Here is a 21,776-nt window from a genome sequence, read left to right on the forward strand (position 1 = left end):
GTAATTTATTATTTTTACCCCGCCCATCTGGCTGGGTTTCCCCAGCCACTCTGGGCGGCTTCCACAAAGACCAAAAATACACTAATATGTCATACATTAAAAACTTCCCTGAACAGGGCTGCCTTAAGATGTCTTCTGAATGTCAGGTAGTTATTTATCGCTTTGACGTCTGATGGGAGGGAGTTCCACAGAGTGGGCGCCACTATCGAGAAGGCCCTCTGCCTGGTTCCCTGTAGCTTTGCTTCTCGCAATGAGGGAACCGCCAGAAGACCCTCAGCGCTGGACCTCAGTGTCCAGGCAAAACGATGGGTGTGGAGACGCTCCTTCAGGTATACTGGGCCGAGGCCGTTTAGGGCTTTGAAGGTCAGCACCAACACTTTGAATTGTGCTCGGAAACGTACTGGGAGCCAATGTAGGTCTTTCAAGACCGGTGTTATGTGGTCTCGGCGGCCGCCCACAGTCACCAGTCTAGCTGCCGCATTCTGGATTAGTTGTAGTTTCCAGGTCACCTTCAAAGGCAGCCCCACGTAGAGCGCATTGCAGTAGTCCAAGCGGGAGATAACTAGAGCATGCACCACTCTGGTGAGACAGTCTCAGCCTGCGTACCAGATGGAGCTGGTAAACAGCTGCCCTGGATACAGAATTGACCTGCACCTCCATGAACAGCTGTGAGTCCAAAATGACTCCCAAGCTGCGCACCAGGTCCTTCAGGGGCACAGTTACCCCATTCAGGACCAGGGAGTCCTCCACACCCGCCCGCCCCCTGTCCCCCAAAAACAGTACTTCTGTCTTGTCAGGATTCAACCTCAATCTGTTAGCTGCCATCCATCCTCCAACAGCCTCCAGGCACTCACACAGGACCTTCACCGCCTTCACTGGTTCTGATTTAAAGGAGAGGTAGACCTGGGTGTCATCTGCATACTGATGAACACCCAGTCCAAACCCCCTGATGATCTCTCCCAGCGGCTTCATATAGATGTTAAAAAGCATGGGGGAGAGGGTGGAGCCCTGAGGCACCCCACAAGTGAGGGCCCAGGGGTCTGAACACTCATCCCCCACCACCACTTTCTGAACACGGCCCAGGAGGAAGGAGCGAAACCACTGTATGACAGTGCCCCCTGGTAGAGGGCCAATGTTAGGAGCTGCCGTCTTCTTCCAACCAAGCCGCTAGTCCTTAAGATTCTGCAAGATCTTCATCTTCCTTTCTTTCCGGGGAGGATGGAGCCTCTAGGACCCGGGACTTGGAGGCAGGAGAGAGGGTGGGGTCTGGAGAAGGAATAGACGGTAGTGTGAGCCCGGGGAGGGGAGGGAGCTGGGCTGGGAGCCAAATCCAGCTGCCTGCCTTTTTTTTTTTTCCTTCCTCCTTCCCCCTTTCCCCCCCTCCTTTCTCTGCCTTTTTCTAAAGGTCTCTCTCTCTCTCGCTCTGCACGTTTTGGTGGCAAAGAAAAGGAGGAAGGAGCCGATTGCAAAAGGAGGAGAGCAGAAAAGAAGAGAAAGGAAAGGACGGGCAAGAGAAAGAACGAGATTCTCCCGGCAGCCGCGGGAGGGAGGAGAGGAAAGAGAGAAAGAGAAAGAAAGAAAGAAAGAAAGAAAGAGTGGCAAAAGCTGAAAGGAGAAGAAGTGGAACATCCGGCATACCGGAGCCGGAGAGGGGGCGGGAAGCGAGACTTTTGCAGGGAGAAAGAAGGGAAGAGGACAAAATGGGAGAGGGAGGAGGAGGAGGCGAGGGCGCCGCTCGCTCTCCAACAGATGGGAGCGAGAAGAAGTAATCCCTTCGCCCAAACTGGGAGGCGGGGAAAGAGAAAGGAGAGACGCGCGAGGAGAGAAGGAAAGAAGGAAAAGAAAGAAAGGAGGAGACAATGATGGAGAAGGCGCTTTGAAGTCCTCGAGGAGCCTCCGCTCTGCTTCCACCTCCTGCCCTCTTTCTGCTTTTCTTCTCCAACTCTCATTCATTCCTTTCTTTCCCCACGACCTCCTTTCCCCGGGTCGCTTTGCGCACCAGGATTGCGCACCAGGATCGCCCGTTTCCCTCCTTTCCACCTGATCCCTGCTTTCTCCTCCTCGTCCCCTTCTTTTCCTCTTCGTCGCCTACTTTCTGCCTCCCAGCCAGCTGTAATTTTCCTTTTCTCGACTGGCCTCCTTTCTCTCCCCTCACCCAGTTTCCATCCAGCAACTTGGTTTCTGACTTGGGACACTCCCTGGGCCGGATAAATTGCTACCTTGCAAGGAAGGAGCAGGCCGGACCCTTATATTAATGGCTTGAGTGGGAGCCAGGATCCCAGCCGAAGGGGGGGGGGAGGCCAAAACCCTAAATTTGTGGGTGTGGGTAGCTGCTTTTCCTTGGAAGAGAGTTCCCCCATAATTAAGCCTGCAGCAAACCCAGGCTGCTTGCCTCAGCATAAAATAATTTGTGTAGGAAAGAGCCCATATTTTTTTTTCCAAAAAAAAGAAAGGAAAAAAGATGGACCTGCGACCTTTCGAGAGAACTGGTCTCCCTCCAAAATGCAGAGCATCTGGAAAGCAAACCGCCAATCCCTCATTTTAAACCCACAGAAGAGGGAAAACATAACTTGGGAGTCTTGAGAGAGAAAATTGCTACTTTAGGTTAATATGGAAAGCTGGAGTCTAGTTTATCCAAGCTGACTGTTTGGACTTTGCTTATGGCAAATGACAGAGAGGAGTACGGTTGGTTTGGATCAATCAGCTGCTTTTTCATCTGGATTGTGCAGTCTTTTTCTGGATGCTGAAGATTAATTCAACTTCTAAAGTCCACCTGTGTCCACTTGGGTTGGGGTTGCAGCACGTATACATTTTCTGGATGTTGCACTCTGTCATTTGTCAACACTGATTCTGGATTGAATATTTGTGCTAACAAGTTATTTTTCTAGATTTTGGCAGCCCTCCAAATTACTTTTTTTGTTTGTTAGGAAAACACTGCCTTTTCTGGATTATAAAGGGTGTGGAAATAACATCATGTGGAATTCCTCAAAGTTTACAAATGATTTTGGGGGTTTTCTGAAGAGCCTCAAGTTTCCCATGCTTTGAAAAAGTTAAAATTATGATGTGTCATCTCCCCCATCACCAAATCTTACATCTCCCCTGTAGTTTGAGGGAGAAAACATGGGTCTTTTTTAGGCAATGAGCTTACATTAATGTGCATCGTGATTTTTGAAGTTTGATTTTTGTCAGTATTAGCATTTTCAAGCTTCACGTCTCCTGAAGATTTGGAGCTTCCTGCAAAGCAGGCTGGATTTGTACACAGACGTTTTTATTATTATTATTTGGGAGAAAAACTGGATCAAACCTCAGGATTTAATGAAGAATTTAGTGTCCTGGGGCCTGGAGAAAGTCTGCAAAACATCTGGAAATTTCAAGACGTGGTAAATACTGCCTGGATTCTCAGGAAAAAAATGACCTGCTGGATGTGTGTGTGTGCTTTTTTAATCTATTTCGGATATGGTATTTTGGATAAGTAGGAAAGTTTGTTAGCATCTGTGGATCTACAGACTCTGCTGGCAAGCCTTTTGGCTTGAAAGGAATAGCTCAGGCTTTCTGGATTTCATGACGATGCAAAAATCCCTGGTCGTTCTTCTGAGCGTGCCAGGTTTTTTTTAAACAAGGACCTTTGGAGAGAAGTACAGTATTGCAAATGCCTCTGTTTTGGGTTGCAATTCCACTCTGTGCTTGCAGCACAAGCCCATGTTCCAACTTGTTACTCTTTTGCCTCGCTTGCCTCATCAATCCATGCAGCCTGCACGGCCTGGAAGCAGCCAGGCCTACTCAGATGGTTTTTCTGGGAAGCTTTTGCTGACCAAGAGATTTGGGAAGGCTTACAAAAACTTCTGGGGCGTGGGGCAAAGAGAATTGCAAATTGAAAGTGGCTGGACTTCTGAGAAACCAGAGTTGTAGCAATCAAAGGACAGGGAGTGTTTGAGTTCAGTTGGAAATTACCTTTCCCTCCCACTTTGCGTTGGGATAGTGTTTTGTAACAAATTTGCCAACTTCTGTTGTTGTTTTTTTTTTTTTGAGAAACTCTTGTTTTGAATCTGTTCTTGCTTCTTCCATCCCCAAAGCATTGGATATATATTTTTCAAGGATATAAGAAACCAGTGTTGAATTTCTCAGGAATCTCTTCTTCGTTTCGGAACAACCGAGTGCATGGACAAATAATGCACCTAGAGGCAGGGATATTGTTTTCAGAAGCCGGCGGAATAGAGGTGTAATCTTCGTTCACAATCTCCTGAGTCTGTGGTTGTTCCTTTTCCACTTCTCGGTGTTCCACAGCCTGCCTTTTGCGAAGCAACATGTCTGTAAGTATGCTCAGCTAGGAAAGAGAGCCAGATATTTAGCTAGCCCTGAGAGCAAAGTCTAGAGTTGAAACGGGAATCGAGAGCTCTTTTAACCTTGGACAAAAGATTTGTTTCGGGGTCACTGGGCCACAGCACGTTCCAGGTGTACAAACAGTGAAGACTAGGGGGAAAAGTACAGAGCTGTAAAAAAACCTCTCCTGGGAACGTTTGCCAATGGAAAACCATTTTTAATTTCCCTCACAATTCCCTGCAGATGTTTAATCTGTGTGTGGGGGTCCCAAATTCACCTGAGATTTTGCTTCAGGTGAAATTGGATGGCGTTGCTCAGCTTGTTTAGTTGAAGGAGGGCTGTTGCTTTCACTGGGCCTTGGGCCTCAGCACCTGTTTGAATGCTGAAGCTCAGAATAGCCAAGTGTCGCCAACTATATTCAGTAGGTCTTTGCTTAATAACGTGATTTAATACATTCGGGGGCAGAGGATCTGGCTGCTTTTGTAGGTTTGAGCCCCCGGGTCTTTCAACTTTCTCAAATCAAGGCACGTCTCAATTTATTTTATCTTACTTTCTGCAGCTTTACCAAAGAGAGAGAGAGAGGAGAACAGGGATCCCTCAGCAGGGACCCTCCCCCTATAGAGAAACACATGTTAACTTCTTGAACGTTGCCCTCATTTCAGAGCAGCCATGCACCCAACTCCCTAATGAGATCATCCCTGGCAAAGAATTATCTGTCAGCACCCAAATTGGCTCTTTCCCTCCCCCCCTTGATTGCCAAATACTCTAAATTTCTCCTCCAATACTGGAATAACAAGGAGCAGATCCTATTAGTGGCCAAGATCTGCATTATATTTTAATCTGATTATTTTTTATTGTCGTAGGCCACTTTTGGAACTGGTTTGACTGGAAAGCAAGTTAGCAGTAGTGACAGGGATTTGGCGCCCTAAGGGCTATTTTATCTGCCCCTGCCACCCACCCGCCCCCGAAACTCTTCCTAAATTTTAATCAAGGGATCAGCAACACAATAAAATGCCCCCTCTTTTTGCACATAATGTAAAGGTCACTGCTAACCCTATGCAGAGCTGACCCATTGAAATGAATGGACCTAAGTTAGTCATAGCCATTAATGTCAGTGGGTCTTCTTTTGAGTATTGGATACAACCCATTGCTTTTCAGAGTTGTGAGGGATTTCCAGATGAGTCAGTCATTCAAAGTCTTGAAGATTTCACAGATTCAGTGTCACATCTATCCTCTGGGATTTGAATGTTCACATTTGCAAGTCATGCAGAGTGTGAATATGCATGTTCCATAGCATCTCTTACTAATGTGCTCTGACTGATAGATGAGGCAACTTTACTGCGGAGCCTGGATACCAGCAAAGGGCTGCCGATTTGGGTTGCGAAATGCAACTGCCATCTGGAAAATGGGTATATATATCTCTGAGCAGTGCAGTCGTACCTTGGAAGTCGAACGGAACCCATTCCGGAAGTCCGTTCGACTTCCAAAACATTCGGAAACCAAAGCGCGGCTTCTGATTGGCTGCAGGAAGCTCCTGCGGCCAACCGGAAGCCACGCTGGGTGTTTGGCTTCCGAAAATCATTCGAAAACCGGAACGCTCACTTCCGGGTTTCGATCGTTCAGGAACCAAGGCGTTCGAGATCCAAGGTACGACTGGATAAAATCCCCCTCTTAGGAAGGCATCTGTTGAACTCTTCCACCCCAGGAAGAGTCTCAAGGGAAAGCAGATGCATGCATCCAAAAATAAATAAATCATGGTACAGCCTTCCTTGGACTATACCACTTCAGAATATTGGGGGGGGGGGTGAATACTGCTCTGCAACTCTCTGCTCTTTAAAGTGGCAGAGCCCCACTTCCAAAAGGCAGGGAGGGTTGTACCTGTTTTGTGTGTCTGTTTGTGTCTCTTTGTGTCTGCATGCACTTCCGCTTAGCCGGTCGCCCCCTCCAGGAGTCCCTGCCACATTTGGACTTCTGCCTGCCTGTGCGGGTGGCCGTGAATTATAAGCTATGACTTGGGAGAAACAGATGGCAGCCTGGGATTTAGGGGGATTTGGGTGGCGAAAGCGAGAGTGTTGGAGAGAATGCTTTGCTCCGCACCGGATAGGGGTCTCGCCCTGAGCTCATTTATCGCTTCCTGGGTTGCATCTAACTAACTGGGTTACCGGCATCTGGGCCCATCGCTGTCCAGGGTTAACGCAACAGTGTGAACATCTGCATTTGGAGCAGCTTTGTCTGGGAAACACCCTGGATCGAGGGACATCTTTTATGATGAATATATATCCCATGTGGCGAACGGGTGGGTTCTTCAGCTCCCAGCCAAGGAGTATAGAACCACAAAGTATAGAATCACAGGACTGTAGAGTTGGAAGGGACCCCAAGGGTCATCCAGTCCAACCCCCCTGCAATGCAGGAATCTCTCGCCCAACATGGGGCTCGGCCAGCACGACAAAGAGCCAGGGAGGATGGAGGTTGTGGTTCAGAAGGACGCAAAGGCAGCGCAGCTTGCGTCCTCTTTTGGGGGAACGATCTGTCTCCAGGCGGGCGAATCCTGAGTCATTTTTAGGGTTGTGTGGAGTCAGGAGGAGGGCGTACAGACTCTTTGTGTTGCTGTTGATCCGTAGGTGAAGTTTCGAGCGCCTGTCTTGGACACAGGGTTGTATGCAAAGGGTTTGTTTCCTGCTGAGTCTCGCTGTGACTGAGCATCCCCAAAAAAAGGACAGCGTGTGCCTATCTGGCTGTGGGGTGGCCTGTCCTTACGGCTGCGTGTTACGTCCTTAAAACTACCACCAAGCAGGCAAGTCTGGGCGTTCGCCTCTCCTGGGTCTGCTCAAGTGCCTGGGGCCAAATCAAGAACTGACCCACCCTCCCGAAGGCATCTTGCTGGCGCCGATCAAACTTTATGGCGCTTAAGCAAGCGAGGTCTTTTGTTTGAGGCAGTGACCCCTTTCCACCTTTCTGTTGACAGTGAAGCTGCCTTATCAAAGGCCTTGGAGCTAAATGCAACCTCCCTGCGTCAGGGCAGCCAGGGACAAACAGCGTGGAAGGGGGTGTGTGGTCTTTGTGCCTTCCTCATAAGCTTCCTGGTAGCCTCTGATGGTGGTTGTGAAATGCAGGGTGTTCCTGAAAGCTGGGATCCTGGCTGCTGTTGGGACTACAACTCCCATCATCCCTAGCTAGCAGGAACGGTGGACAGGAATGATGGGAGTTGTAGTCCAACAGCAGCTTGGGAGCCAAGTTTGAGAAACACACTGGCTAGGCAGACCCTCAAGAACCTCTCAGGTTCTCTATTTGTGCGCGATTTGCACATCCGTGGGAGAAGACTGCAGTCTGTACTGGGATATAATTTCATCTTTTTGTTTCTTTAAATTTATACGCGGCTTGATTGGGAGGGGGTGGACTTCAAAGCGGTTTGCGAAAAGAGCGAAGAACAGCAATTCGAAAAATAATTAAAAACAACAGCAAGCCAGAAGTATAACAAAACACACACCGGCATTCCACATATCTGGGTTAAAGGTAAAGGTACCCCTGCCCGTACGGGCCAGTCGTGACCGACTCTGGGGTTGCGCGCCCATCTCGCTTAAGAGGCCGGGGGCCAGCGCTGTCCAGAGACACTTCCGGGTCACGTGGCCAGCGTGACGAAGCTGCTCTGGCGAGCCAGCACCAGCGCAGCACACGGAAATGCCGTTTACCTTCCCGCTATAAAGCGGTCCCTATTTATCTACTTGCACTTAGGGGTGCTTTCGAACTGCTAGGTGGGCAGGAGCTGGGACCGAAAGACGGGAGCTCACCCCGCCGTGGGGATTTGAACCGCCGACCATGCGATCGGCAAGCCCTAGGCACTGAGGTTTTACCCACAGCGCCACCCACGTCCCTTTACATATCTGGGTAGGCTTGCCTAAACGGAAATGTTTTCAGCAGGCGCCCAAAAGAGTGCAGCGAAGGCTCCTTCCTGATTTCAAGAGGCAAGGAGTTCCAAAGTCTAGGCACTGCCACACAAACGGAACAAGTATTCAATGCAGAGCTAGTATTAGAGGGCATCCAGAGCAAGTTGGGCGGATTGAATAATAATAATAATAATAATAATAATAATAATAATAATAATAATAATTTATTTGTACCCCGCCCATCTGGCTGGGTTTCCCCAGCCACTCTGGGCGGCTTCCACAAAGACCAAAAATACACTAATATGTCATACATTGAAAACTTCCCTGAACAGGGCTGCCTTAAGATGTCTTCTGAATGTCAGGTAGTTGTTTATCTCTTTGACATCTGATGGGAGGGATTTCCACAGGGCGGGCGCCACCACCAAGAAGGCCCTCTGCCTGGTTCCCTGTAGTTTTGCGTCTCGCAATGAGGGAACCATCAGAAGACCCTCAGAGCTGGATCTCAGTGTCTGGGCAGAACGATGGGGGTGGAAACGCGCCTTCAGGTATACTGGACCGAGGCCTTTTAGGGCTTAAAAGGTCAGCACCAACACTTTGAATTGTGCTCGGAAAGGTACTGGGAGCCAATGTAGGTCTTTCAAGACTGGTGTTATGTGGTCTCGGCAGCCGTCACCAGTCTAGCTGCCGCATTCTGGATTAGTTGTAGTTTCCGGGTCACCTTCAAAGGTAGCCCCAAGTAGAGCGCATTGCAGTAGTCCAAGTGGGAGATAACCAGAGCATGCGCCACTCTGGCAACACAGTCTGCGGGCAAGTAGGGTCTCATCCTGCGTACCAGATGGAGCTGGTAGACAGTTGCCCTGGACACAGAATTGACCTGCACCTCCATGGACAGCTGTGAGTCCAAAATGACTCCCAGGCTGCGCACCTGGTCCTTCAGGGGCACAGTTACCCCATTTGGGACCAGCAGTCAAGTTGGCATACGTGGAGTTTTGTGAAGAAGATACAGCTCAGTTGGCAGAGCAGGAGACTCTTAACCTCAGGCTTGTGGGTTCGAGCCCCTCGTTGGGCGAAAGATTCCTACACTGCAGGGGGTGGGGCTAGATGACCCCCGTGGTCCCTTCCAGCTCTGTCCTTCTGTGAGCTCAAACGTAGTGACTTTTCAGCATTTTGAGGGATGCCTGACCTGCCCTCTGCTTCCCGCCAGGCCCAGCTCTGCCGCGCCCTGTACGACAACGCCGCCGAGTGCCCGGACGAGCTCTCCTTCCGCAAGGGTGACTTGATGGTCCTGCTGCAGCCCGAAGCCCCGGGCCTGGAGGGCTGGCACCTGTGCTCCTTGCACGGGCAGCAGGGGATTGTGCCAGCCAACCGGGTCAGAGTCCTCCCCGAGCCAGGGTCTCCAGGGCCCACCCCTCGCCGGAACCACGTCCCGGCGGACGTCTACCAGGTGCCCAGGAAGGAGGTGGCGGCGGCCGGGACGGCCTACGAAGTGCCCCAAGATGAGCGGAGGAGGAGGGGGCGCAGGAAGGAGGAGCAGGAGGTGAGGAAAGGTGCTGGGGGGATCATTTGTTTATTGACTCTCCAGAATTTCAGAGGGGGAATTTCTCCTGGGTCCTGCTTGGAACTGCTGTCAGAAATTGAACTTTGAACCCTCTGCATGCAAAGCAAATTGAGCTCTATTCCCTAGAACCCCAAACTACAGCGAACCTTGAGATTCGAGGCCAATATTCCACTAGGTGTAACCCGTGGGGGCGTGCAGCTGCTGGTTTCTTAGCTCCGCCCCTTCTCTTTTAGCCACGCTCCGTATAGCGCTGCCACCTCCCCTTGACATTCTTGTCGTTATTAATTAAAATTGTATGCTTTATCTGTAAATCTCAGGGTGGTGCACAACACAAATATAACAAACACAAAATATGCAGTGAAAAATAAGAACGAAAATGAACCAGTAATTCCCCCGTCCACAATACATTTAAAAGGCCATGGAATATTAAATCAGCCAAAGGCCTGGTTGAAGAGGAACGTTTTTGCCTGGTGCCTAAAGGTGTATAATGAAGGTGCCAGGCAGGCCTCCCTGGGGAGAGTGTCCCACAAATGGGGAGCCACCGCAGAAAAGGCACTGTTCTCGTGTTGCTGCTCTCCGGGCCTCTCTGGAGTAAATTTATTTAAAGCAGCCTTCCTCCACCAGATGTTTTGGCCCTCAACATGGCTGAGGCCAGTGGGAGTTGTTTTCCCTTTTTTTAAAAAAAAAAGATATTTATTGAGTTTCCGTTTTATAACATATAAATACAATTTGTTTTTTCACATAAGTTCAAACTCATTTGAGCTCATCAACTTCTCCCTGTCCCACCTCATGGTTTCTTTATTTCTTTGCTGTATCATCACATTTGTAATTTCCCCATTTTTACCTTACATTATTCCCATGTCCTATTTAATTTATCTGTAAAAAGGTAGAATTTTCGGCCTTATAAGCCTTTTAAAGTCATTCCTGTCAGTGTGTTGTTTTCCAAAACACCTGGAGGGCACCAGGTTGGCGAAGGTTGCTCTTAAGGTATTCCTCTGGCACTACGGCCAAATCTCACTGCTTGTACCGGCTGGCTTTCGTTACTGCAAAACAATCCCAACCATGAACCTCAGGATGAAGCCACAACTTCCTTTTGTCAATCCTGGTTTGATTTCTCTCTCTTCCTCCTCCTCCCCCAGGTTTATGAGGTGCCACCACCCGCCAGACCCTGCCCTCTGCCCCCCGAGGGGATCTATAGGGTGCCTCGCAGCACCAGACGAGATGGGGACCCTGCTGAGGTCAGTGCTTACACTCAATGGGGGAATTGCATGATGAAATCCGAGCGGCTGGCTGTACTGCGACGGAGTACTGTGTTTAGTTAATTAACGCGTTTTTTAAAATCACAATCCCTTCAAAGGAGATGGGAGCTATGCACACGGTTCATCCCTCTCTCTTCCGTTCTCTCGACAACCCTGAGAGGTAGGCCGGGCAGAAGGCGTGTGACTGGGAGCTTCATGGATGATTAGGCCTCGGTTCAGTATATCTGAAGGAGCGTCTCCACCCCCATCGTTCTGCCCGGACACTGAGGTCCAGCGCTGAGGGCCTTCTGGCGGTTCCCTCACTGCGAGAAGCGAGGTTACAGGGAACCAGGCAGAGGGCCTTCTTGGTGGTGGTGCCCACCCTGTGGAACACCCTCCCAGCAGATGTCAAGGAAATAAATAACTATCTGACTTTTAAAAGACAACTGAAGGCGGCCCTGTTTAGGGAAGTTTTTAATGTCTGATGCTGTATTGTTTTTAATATTCTGTTGGAAGCCGCCCAGAGTGGCTGGGGAGACCCAGTCAGATGGGCAGAGTATAAATAATAAATTATTATTATTATTATTATTATTATTATTATTATTATTATTATTATTATTAGAAGCAAGGTCTTCTTGGCTGTCATCTGACACTCCGACCACAGTGCCACACTGCCTGTAGGATTGGCACAGGGACTGCAGATGGCGGAAGCAGAATTTTTCAGTTAGAAAGAGGGTTTCGGTTTGCTGGGTGCCTGCCGGCCAAAGTTTGAGGAACCCTGTTTCTGACTGAAGGCTGGTTGGGGCAGGGAGCCATTGCAAAGCACAAATGATTCCTGTGTTGCCGCAGGTTGGGCTAGATGACCATTGGGGGTCCCTTCCAACTGAACGACACTTTTGTATGCGGTGTTGCAGTAGTAAAGCTAATAACAGCTTTCCGCTTTTCGCACTAGCAGTACATTCATTCGAAATCTAGCCCATTAATCCCTCAGCTCCCAGGGCTTTCCCCCACCCAGAGTCCTGTTTTAACCTTTTCCCAAGGGTGAAGGCCCTGCCTTGTAGCCCAAGCTGTGGGTGGGAAGATGCATTTGATAACCATGCCATTTAAGACAACTGGGATTCGGCTGCCTGCTGTCGAGCAACCCCCCTCCGTTGGAGAGCTGCCTTTGTGGACAGCTGGACCCATCTGTTGCTAAAGACAGCTGTGGCCGTGCCGGTCTCCGAGGGTAACTGTATCTCAGCCCAAATGCGGAGACTGCTGTCTCCGGACCAAACCAGTGTCCTTTTCAGCCCCTCAGCTGAGGCAGAGGTTGCCCTAGATGGATGAAAGCTTGGTGGGGAGTGGCAGGTGGGGTTGGTTGGAGAGGGGGCCAGTGGACCTGAAGGGCTGAATGTAAGAGATACACTCTTGAGTGTGGGGGTGCCGAGTGTGTGGGTCTGTGCCAAAGGTTATGGGGCAGCATCTTGGGGGAACAGGTCACAGAAATCTGCCATGAGGCTCTTTGGGGTTTTTTGGCGGGCGTCTCTTCAAGACAAATTTGTTTGGGATTGGGAAGCTGGGAACGGCTACTTAAAATGGGGGGAACGCCGGAAGCCATCGTATACTAAGTTGCTCCATCTAGGTCAGAAGTGTCCCTATTAGGGGTGGGCAACCTGCAGCCCATGGGTCAGTCATGGCCCACCAGTGGTACCGGTTTGGCCCACAAAGGCCATATCTTCAAAGCCATACCCACTTGTCAATCAGTTGGCATCGCTCCAGTGGGCGGGTGAGACTCACTAAGAGGTGGGGTTCAATTCTGCGTGCGCCAGTTCTTTGCAGGGTTTCCCTCCTCCGGCCCTACACACCTGACCCGTGACCCTTGGAGGTTTGCCCATGATGAGATATACCCTCCCCCCGCTGTCAAGTGTTGTCAACAATCCAGAAATCCCCTCCCTCCCAAATCTGTAGTTCTCTTCCTTTCTCTCTTGTTTCCTCTCTTGTAACATAGTACAGAATTCCTGGGAGGCTACCATTTCAGTATTATGTTAGGGGGTTGTATATATCCAAACACTTCCCCATATCTCCAGATAAGACACCTCTTCCTATATAGATAGAAACGTAAGGCTGTTGTCATGCTAGAGTTTGAATCCAGGGTGACAGCAGGAAGGCAGGCAAGCAAGCAGCGGGGGAGTGGGGCAGGTGGCCCAGGCAAGCTGTTTGGCAAACCCCTCTCTGAAACGCCACCCCCTCTTTAAAAAGGGTTGTGGGGGGGTTGGTCGAGCTGTGTGGGGATAGGTGAGAGGAGGGGTGAGGTGTAAAGGGAGAAAGGGCAGGCCAGGTGTTTGGGAAACAGGGTTGGCGGGTTAGCGGAGTTGGTAAGCGGAGCAAAAAGGGACAGCAAGTGTGTGTGTGTGTGTGTGTGTGTGTGTGTGTGTGTGTGTCCACAAGTAGGTGAAGCCTCGAACCTTCTCACAAGCAGGCTAGTTTTCAACAGGTGAGGAGATTTGGATGTGAAGAAACACTCAGAGGTGCGACTCCTCATTCCCTACGTGAAACAGTGCACTCCAGGCAACGTTATAAAAAGTGACGGATTTGAACCCAAAGTTTGGCATTTCCACCCAGCACCTTAAACCTCGTTCTCTCTCTCCTTCGTCATCATCATCATCCCTATTCTTCTGTGCTCCTCAGGTTTACGACGTCCCCTCCTCCCTCATCCGAGACTCTCTGTCCGACACCTACGACTCGCCTTCCCCTTGCCCGAAGAAAGTGGCCCGCGTTGCCCCTCAGCCCTCAGCCCCTCCGCCCTCCGACGACCCCTACGACGTGCCCCTTGCCTTCAAGAAGCCCGCCGGTCCAGAGGAGGACGGGGAGGCGGACGATGGGGGCCCGGAGAGCCCCCTCGTCTATGCCACCCCGTCAAACCTGCGCCGCGCATCGGCCTTGCTGAACTTGTACGAGTCGCCTGAGGAAGTGTTGGCGGGAGGCGGAGAGGAGGAAGAGGACGGGGGCATCTATGACGTCCCTCTGCTGGCGCCCGGCTCCCCGCCCCTCGAGGGGACTCTCCAGGGACTGAGCTTGCGGGATCCGGGACCCCCTTCGAGACCCCGCTTGCCCTCGGCCGAAAGCCTGTCGCGGCGCCCCCTACCCGCCCTACCCAGCGAGGAACGGCTTTCCGTCGAGCCCCCGCCGCCGTCCCCAAGTATTGTGCGGAAAGGGAGCATCCAGGACCGGCCTCTGCCCCCGCCCCCACCCCGGCTGGGGGGCCTTGGGGCAGGAGAGCAGTTGGAGCAAGTCGCAGATGACGGGCACAACGAATACGAGGGGATCCGTCTGGCGGAGGAGTACGACTACGTTCACCTTAAGGTGAGTTCAGCGGCGAACGGCTTGCCGCAATTTGTGTGGGTTGGCCTTTGGCCCCAGGGCCAAGGCAGGGTCAGAAACCCCTTCATCGTCGCTATGTGTTTGCATTTGATCCGACCAGGCTCTCACACACAAAAATCATTTCTTTTCCTGCACTGAAATCAATTGTTTTCATCGGTTTAATTGTACTGCTGTTGTTATTGTTATTTCAGTGAAGTGCAGTAAGTGGCGGTGATTTTCCAGAATAGTGATGGGAAAAGCTAAATCTGCTTAACCGCTGAATGGCAGGCAGAAATCCAACAGGTTTTTCCATCACTGTATCCTCACTCTGAAAATCCCAAGGGATCCTGGGAAATGGTACCAGCGTTCTCTAAAGATAGCATCCTCATGAAATGCAATCCCTTGGGTGTCTTGACGGCTGAACCAGATCTTAAAACACCTGAGCCACATTTGCAGTGAAGCTATGCCTCAGTTCTGCTTCCATCTCCCAAGAACCATTAAAAGTATTATCACCACCACCACGTTTCTGTGGTCTTCACCCAAAATCCGTGGCAAAAAAGTTGAACTGTGCATCGTTTCCTGCTTGGCAGGGGGTTGGACTCGATGGCCCTTGTGGTCTCTTCCAACTCTATGATTCTATGATTTACATGGTGTTTTTTAAAAACATTTAGAAAGAAAGATTTTGTACATTTCTTAATCACAAAGGTCTAATAAATAAAAACTACCTGTGAAACACAGCTGAAGAGTACGAAACTGTCACCGAAACAAATATATACAAGATAATTATCAATAAAACACAGATAAAATTGGTAAAACTCTTAAAACAAACAGAGAGAACTACATTATATGTCTGAGGAGGCAGATCTCTGAGCAGAGGGTCTCATTCTGTGTGGATAGCTAGATTGTGTAGCAATTTTGGAGGTCAGATAAAAGACTTCCCCCCCCCCCAAGGCACGGACCATGGTATATTCCCGCCAAACATGAGACCGTTACGTTTCTCAAGGAGTCTGGGAAAGGGGTGGGGGGACAGCGTCAAACCATAATAAGGCATAAAGCAGCAGGAACAGCTTGCAAGGGCTACCTGAATCTACAGTGGTGCCTCGCAAGACGAAATTAATCCGTTCCGCGATTCTCTTCGTCTAGTGGTTTTTTCGTCTTGCAAAGCAAGCCCATTGACAGCTTAGCGGATTAGCGCTATTAGCGGTCTAGCGGCTTTTAGCGATCAGCTGAGAAGCGGCTTATCAGCGGAACAGCTGATAAGCGGCTTAGCGCTTAGGGAAAGGGCAGAAAAAAGCGGGGGGGAAACGCGGGAACTCGCAAGATTTTTTCGTCTTGCGAAGCAACCCCATAGAGAAATTCGTCTAGCGAAGCGCCTCCAAAAACGGAAAACCCTTTCGTCTAGCGGGTTTCTCGTCTTGCGAGGCGTTCGTCTTGCGGGGCACCACTGTACTGGATATGTGGCTGGTTTCTGTGTTGTGTTACTGATGGCATTTTCTGGATCTTTTGATACGAAATTTGATCTTCTCGGGAGACCAAACACCTCATCACCTTCTAAGCTTTCTGTTCCACTTCCCTTGCACACATACCCACAATCCTGCCTCTCTCTTCCTTCCCAGGGAGCAGATAAAACGCAGCCCAAAGCTACAACTTCTGAAGGAAGCCTAGGACTCGCCCTTTCTGCAGACACAGCCCAGGCTGAAGAAATGGTACGTCTCGCTTTTTAAAATTTACTAATGTCTTCAGCTTTGGCTGGGGACGGATGCTGGTATTTCCTTATGAAATTTGTCCTCCCTGTGAGGCAGGCCTCTTGGTTTTTTTGAGTCCCCCCCCCCAAAGGAGAGGCAAGACCGTGAAGAGACTCTGCCAAGGCCACAGAGTCGGTCTGTTGTCTAGATGGGGTGGGATGTGGGTGGCGCTGCAGTCTAAACCATTAAGCCTCTTGGGCTTGTCAGTGAGAAGGTCAGTGGTTTGATTCCTCACGACGGGGTGAGCTTCCGTTGCTCTGCCACAGCTCCTGCCAACCTAGCAGTTCGAAAGCACGCCAGTGCAAGTAGATAAATAGGTACCGCTGGGGTGGGAAGGTAAACGGCATTTCCTTGCACTCTGGTTTCCGTCAGAGTGTCCCGTTGTGACAGAAACGGTTTAGTCCTGCTGGCCACAGGACCCAGAAAGATGTCTGTGGACAAACGCTGGCTCCCTTGGCCTGAAAGTGAGATGAGAGCCGCAACCCCATAGTTGCCTTTGACTGGACTTAACCGCCCAGGGGTCCTTCACCTTTGCCTTTTACCTAGAGGTAGGGTTCTAGGGTGGTCTTCCCACAAAACACGCTCAGTCTTGGTCCAGCAGTGTGCATGACACACATGCACTCTTACAATATAAGCAGGCAGAAGGGGAAGGCGGCTGCCATCTTGAATTTCCCATAATGCACCGGAAGGGATGCTACATAACTGCATTTGGTTATGTCCCAAGAGCCAAGGAGACACACATACAACAAGGCAACTACAGATGAGGCAGTTAGCTCCCACTGAAGCCTTACGTAGACCAGGATTTTGCTAGGCTCTTCCTCCCGGTGAAAACTTTGGCATCCTCCAGCCAGGAAGGCCCAAAATAAGACACAAGCAAGAAGTGGGGCCTTTTTGACAGCTTGGGGGCCATGTTCCAGGGCCAGAGGCAGCAAGTGGAGGTAGCCACAGACTCTTAATTCCAGGCCATATTCCAGTCACATGGAAGCACTTGAGGAGATTGTGGAGCAGGGCTGAGGAGGGACATGGCCTAGAGCGGGGGCCAGCAAACTTTTTCAGCAGGGGGCCAGTCCACTGTCCCTCAGACCTTGTGGGGGGCCAGACTATATTTTTGGGGGGGAATGAACGAATTCCTATGCCCCACAAATAGCCCAGAGATGCATTTTAAATAAAAGTACACACTCTACTCATGTAAAAACACGTTGATTCCCAGACCGTCTGCGGGCTGGATTTAGAAAGCAATTGGACCGGATCCAGCCCCCAGACCTTAGTTTGCCTACCCATGGTTTAGAGAGTGACCCAAGGGCCTGATGTGAGGGCATGGAGGGCCACATACAGCTGCTGGGTCTGAGGCTCCTGTCCCCCCCCCCAAGGAAGAAGCCTGGATCTCATCCTCACTGGGTTCCTCTGACATGTGCAATGCAAGAGATCCTGGCAGCTAGGGTAGTTCTGGGGCCATTATGGGAAATTAGAGTTGGGAGCCAGCAGCAGCAGCGAGGAACAGAGAAGAGCATTGGGAATTTTGAGGTCCTTGGCCTCAAAAGAAGAAGAAGAGTTTGGATTTGATATCCCGCCTTTCACTCCCTTTAAGGAGTCTCAAAGCAGCTTCTCCTTTCCCTTCCTCCCCCACAACAAACACTCTGTGAGGTGAGTGGGGCTGAGAGACTTCAGAGAAGTGTGACTAGCCCAAGGTCACCCGGCAGCTGCATGTGGAGGAGCGGAGACCCGAACCCGGTTCACCAGATTACGAGACTACCGCTCTTAACCACTACACCACACTGACTCTCTCCATCAAAAACCATCGAATTGCCCCCCTCAAGTCTTCTCTTGTGCCAGTGAGGGAGATTTTCATTCTGTTGTAAAAAGCATGCCACTTCTCCCCATGTTTGATCTGCTTGAATTTTCAGAATTGCACACAGACATGTTTCTCTGGCGCCCAACAGGAAAGATTTTCCAGGCGAAGGAAGTAGGCAGCCATCTCTCCTCTCTGAAAATAATGCACACAAACACACAGCCAGAGTGAACAAAATGGCAGCCGCCTAACCTTTTTCTCTTTGGTTTATAGGCTCCTCCTTCCCCCGAGGACAGCCAGCTTCTTCAGTTCTACACGGGGCAGTGCCAGACGCATTACACCACCTTGCTCTCGGCCATTGAGGCACTCCTGGCCAGCGCCGGGGCCCACCAGCCCCCGTGGGTCTTTGTGCCCCATGGGAAGTTTGTCATCGTCACGGCGCACAAACTGGTTTTTGTGGGGGACACCGTGTCCCGCCTGGCGTCCTCTGCCACCGTGCGGGCGAGGGTGGGGGCGGCGAGCAGCACCCTCTGCCAGGCCCTGAAGGACGCCGTGCTCTCGGTCAAGGGGGCCGCCCTGCACTACCCCTCGCCGCCCGCCGCCCGGGAGATGCGCGAGTGCGTGGCAGAGCTCTCCCGGCAGGCCTTGGCCTTCACTTCCTTGCTTGGCACCCTGGCGCCATCTTGAATCCCGCGTCAGTGCCGATTCGCCACCAGCAAACTCCTGCCCTGAAGCTGTGAGACACTACGACCCCTTCCTGTCGCAATAACTGCAGTGCTGCTTGGTGGTTTTCTGGAACCGAGCAGGCCCGAACCTGCCCCCTGGATAACTCAGGCCCTCGTCTAAAAACAAACGTTTCCCTTGAGTTCCAGCTGCCATCTTGTCAGGGCCTCTTAACCCCCATGGCGTTCAGGGTCTGCAGCCAGAAGCAACTTTTAGTGACCTTTGACCCCCGGGTGCTCAGTTTCGACCCACAGAGGAGACAGCCTTGCTCGACTTCATGACAAGAAATGGTCCTTGTCTTTGCCAGACCTTTGCCTCTTTGCTTTTACACCCTCGCCTTTGCACCCGCGACCAGCCATCTTGGACGGTTTCCTAACCAAAGAACGTTCCGGGCCTTCGGCCTCTGACCCAACACTGCGCATCATGACACCCATTTCCCCGCTCCAGTTAGGTTTTGCTAATTCTGACATAGGTTCCTTCCTGAAAACATCGGGGGTTTCTCAGGCACCCCTCGATAAAGATGGTGGCGTGAGGTCGTAAGACCAAAGACACGTCTCCCCACTGGCTCTTCGTAGACTTGACAACAGTTCTTTAAGAGTGCAAAAAAAACCCAAAACCCCTGAATGGGAAAGGAGCTGAAGGGAGACAGAATTGATGGGGAATGACCCTTGTCATCCTGTAACAAAAGATTCTGGAGCAACGGCTGGAGAAGGGGGGGGGATTGGGAGAATGGCCAATATCGCTGCAGCAGAGAGGGTTATGGGAAATTGCCAACAAGGGCAAAAGAAAAGAAAATGCAGAGAGGCAGCCAAATGTGAAAAGAAGCAAATTAATCTGGGGCAGAAGCTGAGGGTGAACAGGAAACGATAAAAAAAAATGGACAACGGGGACGGGTCAGTATGGACACTTACGATGCACAGTGTGAACTAGCAACACAAATAACTGGGCAGGGGGGTTATTGAGCCACTGCTAGGTCAGCAGAATAGAGCCAGCACCTGGAAGGGGTCAGTAATCTTAATAATAGAAGTCCTTCAGCTTGATCTATGGATTCATTCCTCAGGTTTGTTGTCTTCCTCTGAAAAAACCCCCCTCTAGATATTGGATAGCCGCCAGACAATTCTGCAGTTTACAGCATCCGGCCCCACCTGCTCCCTGCGAAGACCCTCATCTCACTTCCTCACCAGGAAACAAGCGGGGTCAAGAATCTCTCTCTCAGGAAATATTTGCCAAGTTATTTTCTAGGTTTGATCATAATAAAAATGGGTGAAAAAACAAACACCCATGTTGTGTTGCTTCCTTCCACATCCTGATTGGTTTCCCTCTCCCCTCCCCTCAAATCTCCCCGAACAACTTTGGCGTGCTTTGATTCCATTTCTGATTATTGATACACTGATGTTCAGGAAATATAACTTGCGGATTGAAAATATAAGCAACAAAAAAACGATAAAGCAGCTGTTAAAAGCAGACACACCCCCACACAAGAAACAACACTGCGAAACAGCCATAAACTAGGGGGAGACAGCAATCCATTTTCAACGGCAAACTGGGAATGAATTTAAAAGTTTTACATGAAAAGGCTCTGCAAGATCTAGATGTGGTCTAATAAAAGTTGACCACCTGGCAGCCTGGGAGAATGATGTGTGGGTCCAAGGTCATTAAATGCCAGAATGAATTTCAAAGCTGCAAAATTAAAAACTGGGTGATATTCAACTAAGTTTAATTCAGAGTATAACCACTGAAATATGACTTAAATTTGGTCTATTTGTTTTGACAGGGCTGCTCTGAGTAAAGTTTAGTGGAGTACCACCCTGTAAAATTTTGAAAAACCTCAATTATATTTCTATATCTGTCTCCTGCAATTCCAGTTCTTGACACCCTTGCCCCAGGTCTATGCTTTAGTCACGGGGTCTACAAGACGTGCCTATAAACAGTTAAGAAGCGAAGGAACGTGAACACTGATCTTGTTTATTAGCCTAGAATGATTGGTGAGGTGCAGAGGCAAGAGTTTGCCCAAGGCCAGCAAGAGGCGAAAACTGCACTGCAAAATTAAGCAAGAGAATCTCCGCCCTTTCAATGGAGTCTTAAATTCACGAGATTTTCAATGTGGTGTTGCATTTATTTTTCACCAAATACATTTTCATTAATAATTTCATTTATGTCCCTTTCTCCGAGGAACTTGGAGCAGTGCCCACGCCACAACAACCTTGCGAGGTAGCGTAGGCTAAGAAAAAGGCTCAGTTGGTTGAGCATCTGCTTCACCTGCTCCGGGTTCAATCCCCGGTGTGTCCAGTTAGGTTTGAGATAATAATAATAATTTATTATTTATACCCCACCCATCTGGCTGGGCTTCCCCAGCCACTCTGGGCAGTTTTAAAAAATATTAAAATACTGTAATACATCAAACATTCAAAGCTTCCCTAAACAGGACTGCCTTCAGATGTCTTCTAAAAGTCTGGTAGTTGTTCTTCTCTTTGACATCTGATGGGAGGGCGTTCCACAGGGCAGGAGCCACCACCGAGAAGGCCCTCTGCCTGGTTCCCTGTAACTTGGCTTCTCGCAGTGAGGGAACCGCCAGAAGGCCCTCGGTGCTGGACCTCAGCGTCTGGGCAGAATGATGGGGGTGGAGATGCTCCTTCAGGTATATGGGCCTTTGAGGCCGTTTAGGGCTTTAAAGGTCAGCACCAACACTTTGAATTGTGCTCGGAAACGTACTGGGATCCACCGCCAGGCAGTGTGGACAATTCTGAGTTAGACAGACCCGCAGTGCACCTTCCTGAGAGGTCGCCCTGGGAGCCTTAGTGGCCAACAGTGGCGTAGCGTGGGGGTGCAGGGGGGGCCGGCCGCACCGGGCGCAACATCTGGGGGGGTGCGCTCGCACTTGCAGCTCTGCCCCCTGCTAAAATCCACGGGTTAGGGGGCGCAAATTACTTGCCTTGCCCTGGGTGCTGACAACCCACGCTACGCCACTGGTGGCCAAAGAGCCATTTGAACCCAGATTTAGCCCAGCACTCTAACCACTGTGCCACACTGCCTTGGCAAGGCCAAACATTTCCAGGAGATCCCTTTGACCCAACCAGCTGCGCCGGGTTGGCCAGCGAAACCTGAGCTGAGCTAGACCTTAAAAAGAGATTCTGGAGCAGACGGGTTGCGATTAATCCGGGCTCGCTGGTGTGCCAAGAG

General features: G+C 50.4%; 1 protein-coding gene across 1 annotated transcript; it reads left to right on the forward strand.

The window, feature by feature from the left end:
* The first annotated feature begins 1,320 nt into the window (after nt 1-1,320).
* Nucleotides 1,321-19,872, forward strand: EFS (embryonal Fyn-associated substrate). The gene is made up of 6 exons (XM_081835720.1): nt 1,321-4,310; nt 9,409-9,741; nt 10,902-11,000; nt 13,668-14,342; nt 15,956-16,045; nt 18,147-19,872. The coding sequence occupies exons 1-6, from the start codon at nt 4,305-4,307 to the stop codon at nt 18,558-18,560; spliced, it is 1,617 nt and encodes a 538-aa protein (XP_081691846.1). The 5' UTR covers nt 1,321-4,304; the 3' UTR covers nt 18,561-19,872.
* Nucleotides 19,873-21,776: the final 1,904 nt, after the last annotated feature.

The sequence above is a fragment of the Podarcis erhardii genome (genome assembly GCF_964252035.2).
Source record: "Podarcis erhardii genome assembly, chromosome: 13".
Taxonomy (NCBI): Eukaryota; Metazoa; Chordata; class Lepidosauria; order Squamata; family Lacertidae; genus Podarcis; species Podarcis erhardii.

Coding starts and splice junctions, on each gene's coding strand:
- EFS (XM_081835720.1), top strand. Junction 9,742..10,901: donor GCAGGAAGGAGGAGCAGGAG/GTGAGGAAAGGT, acceptor CTCCTCCCCCAG/GTTTATGAGGTGCCACCACC. Junction 11,001..13,667: donor GAGATGGGGACCCTGCTGAG/GTCAGTGCTTAC, acceptor TGTGCTCCTCAG/GTTTACGACGTCCCCTCCTC.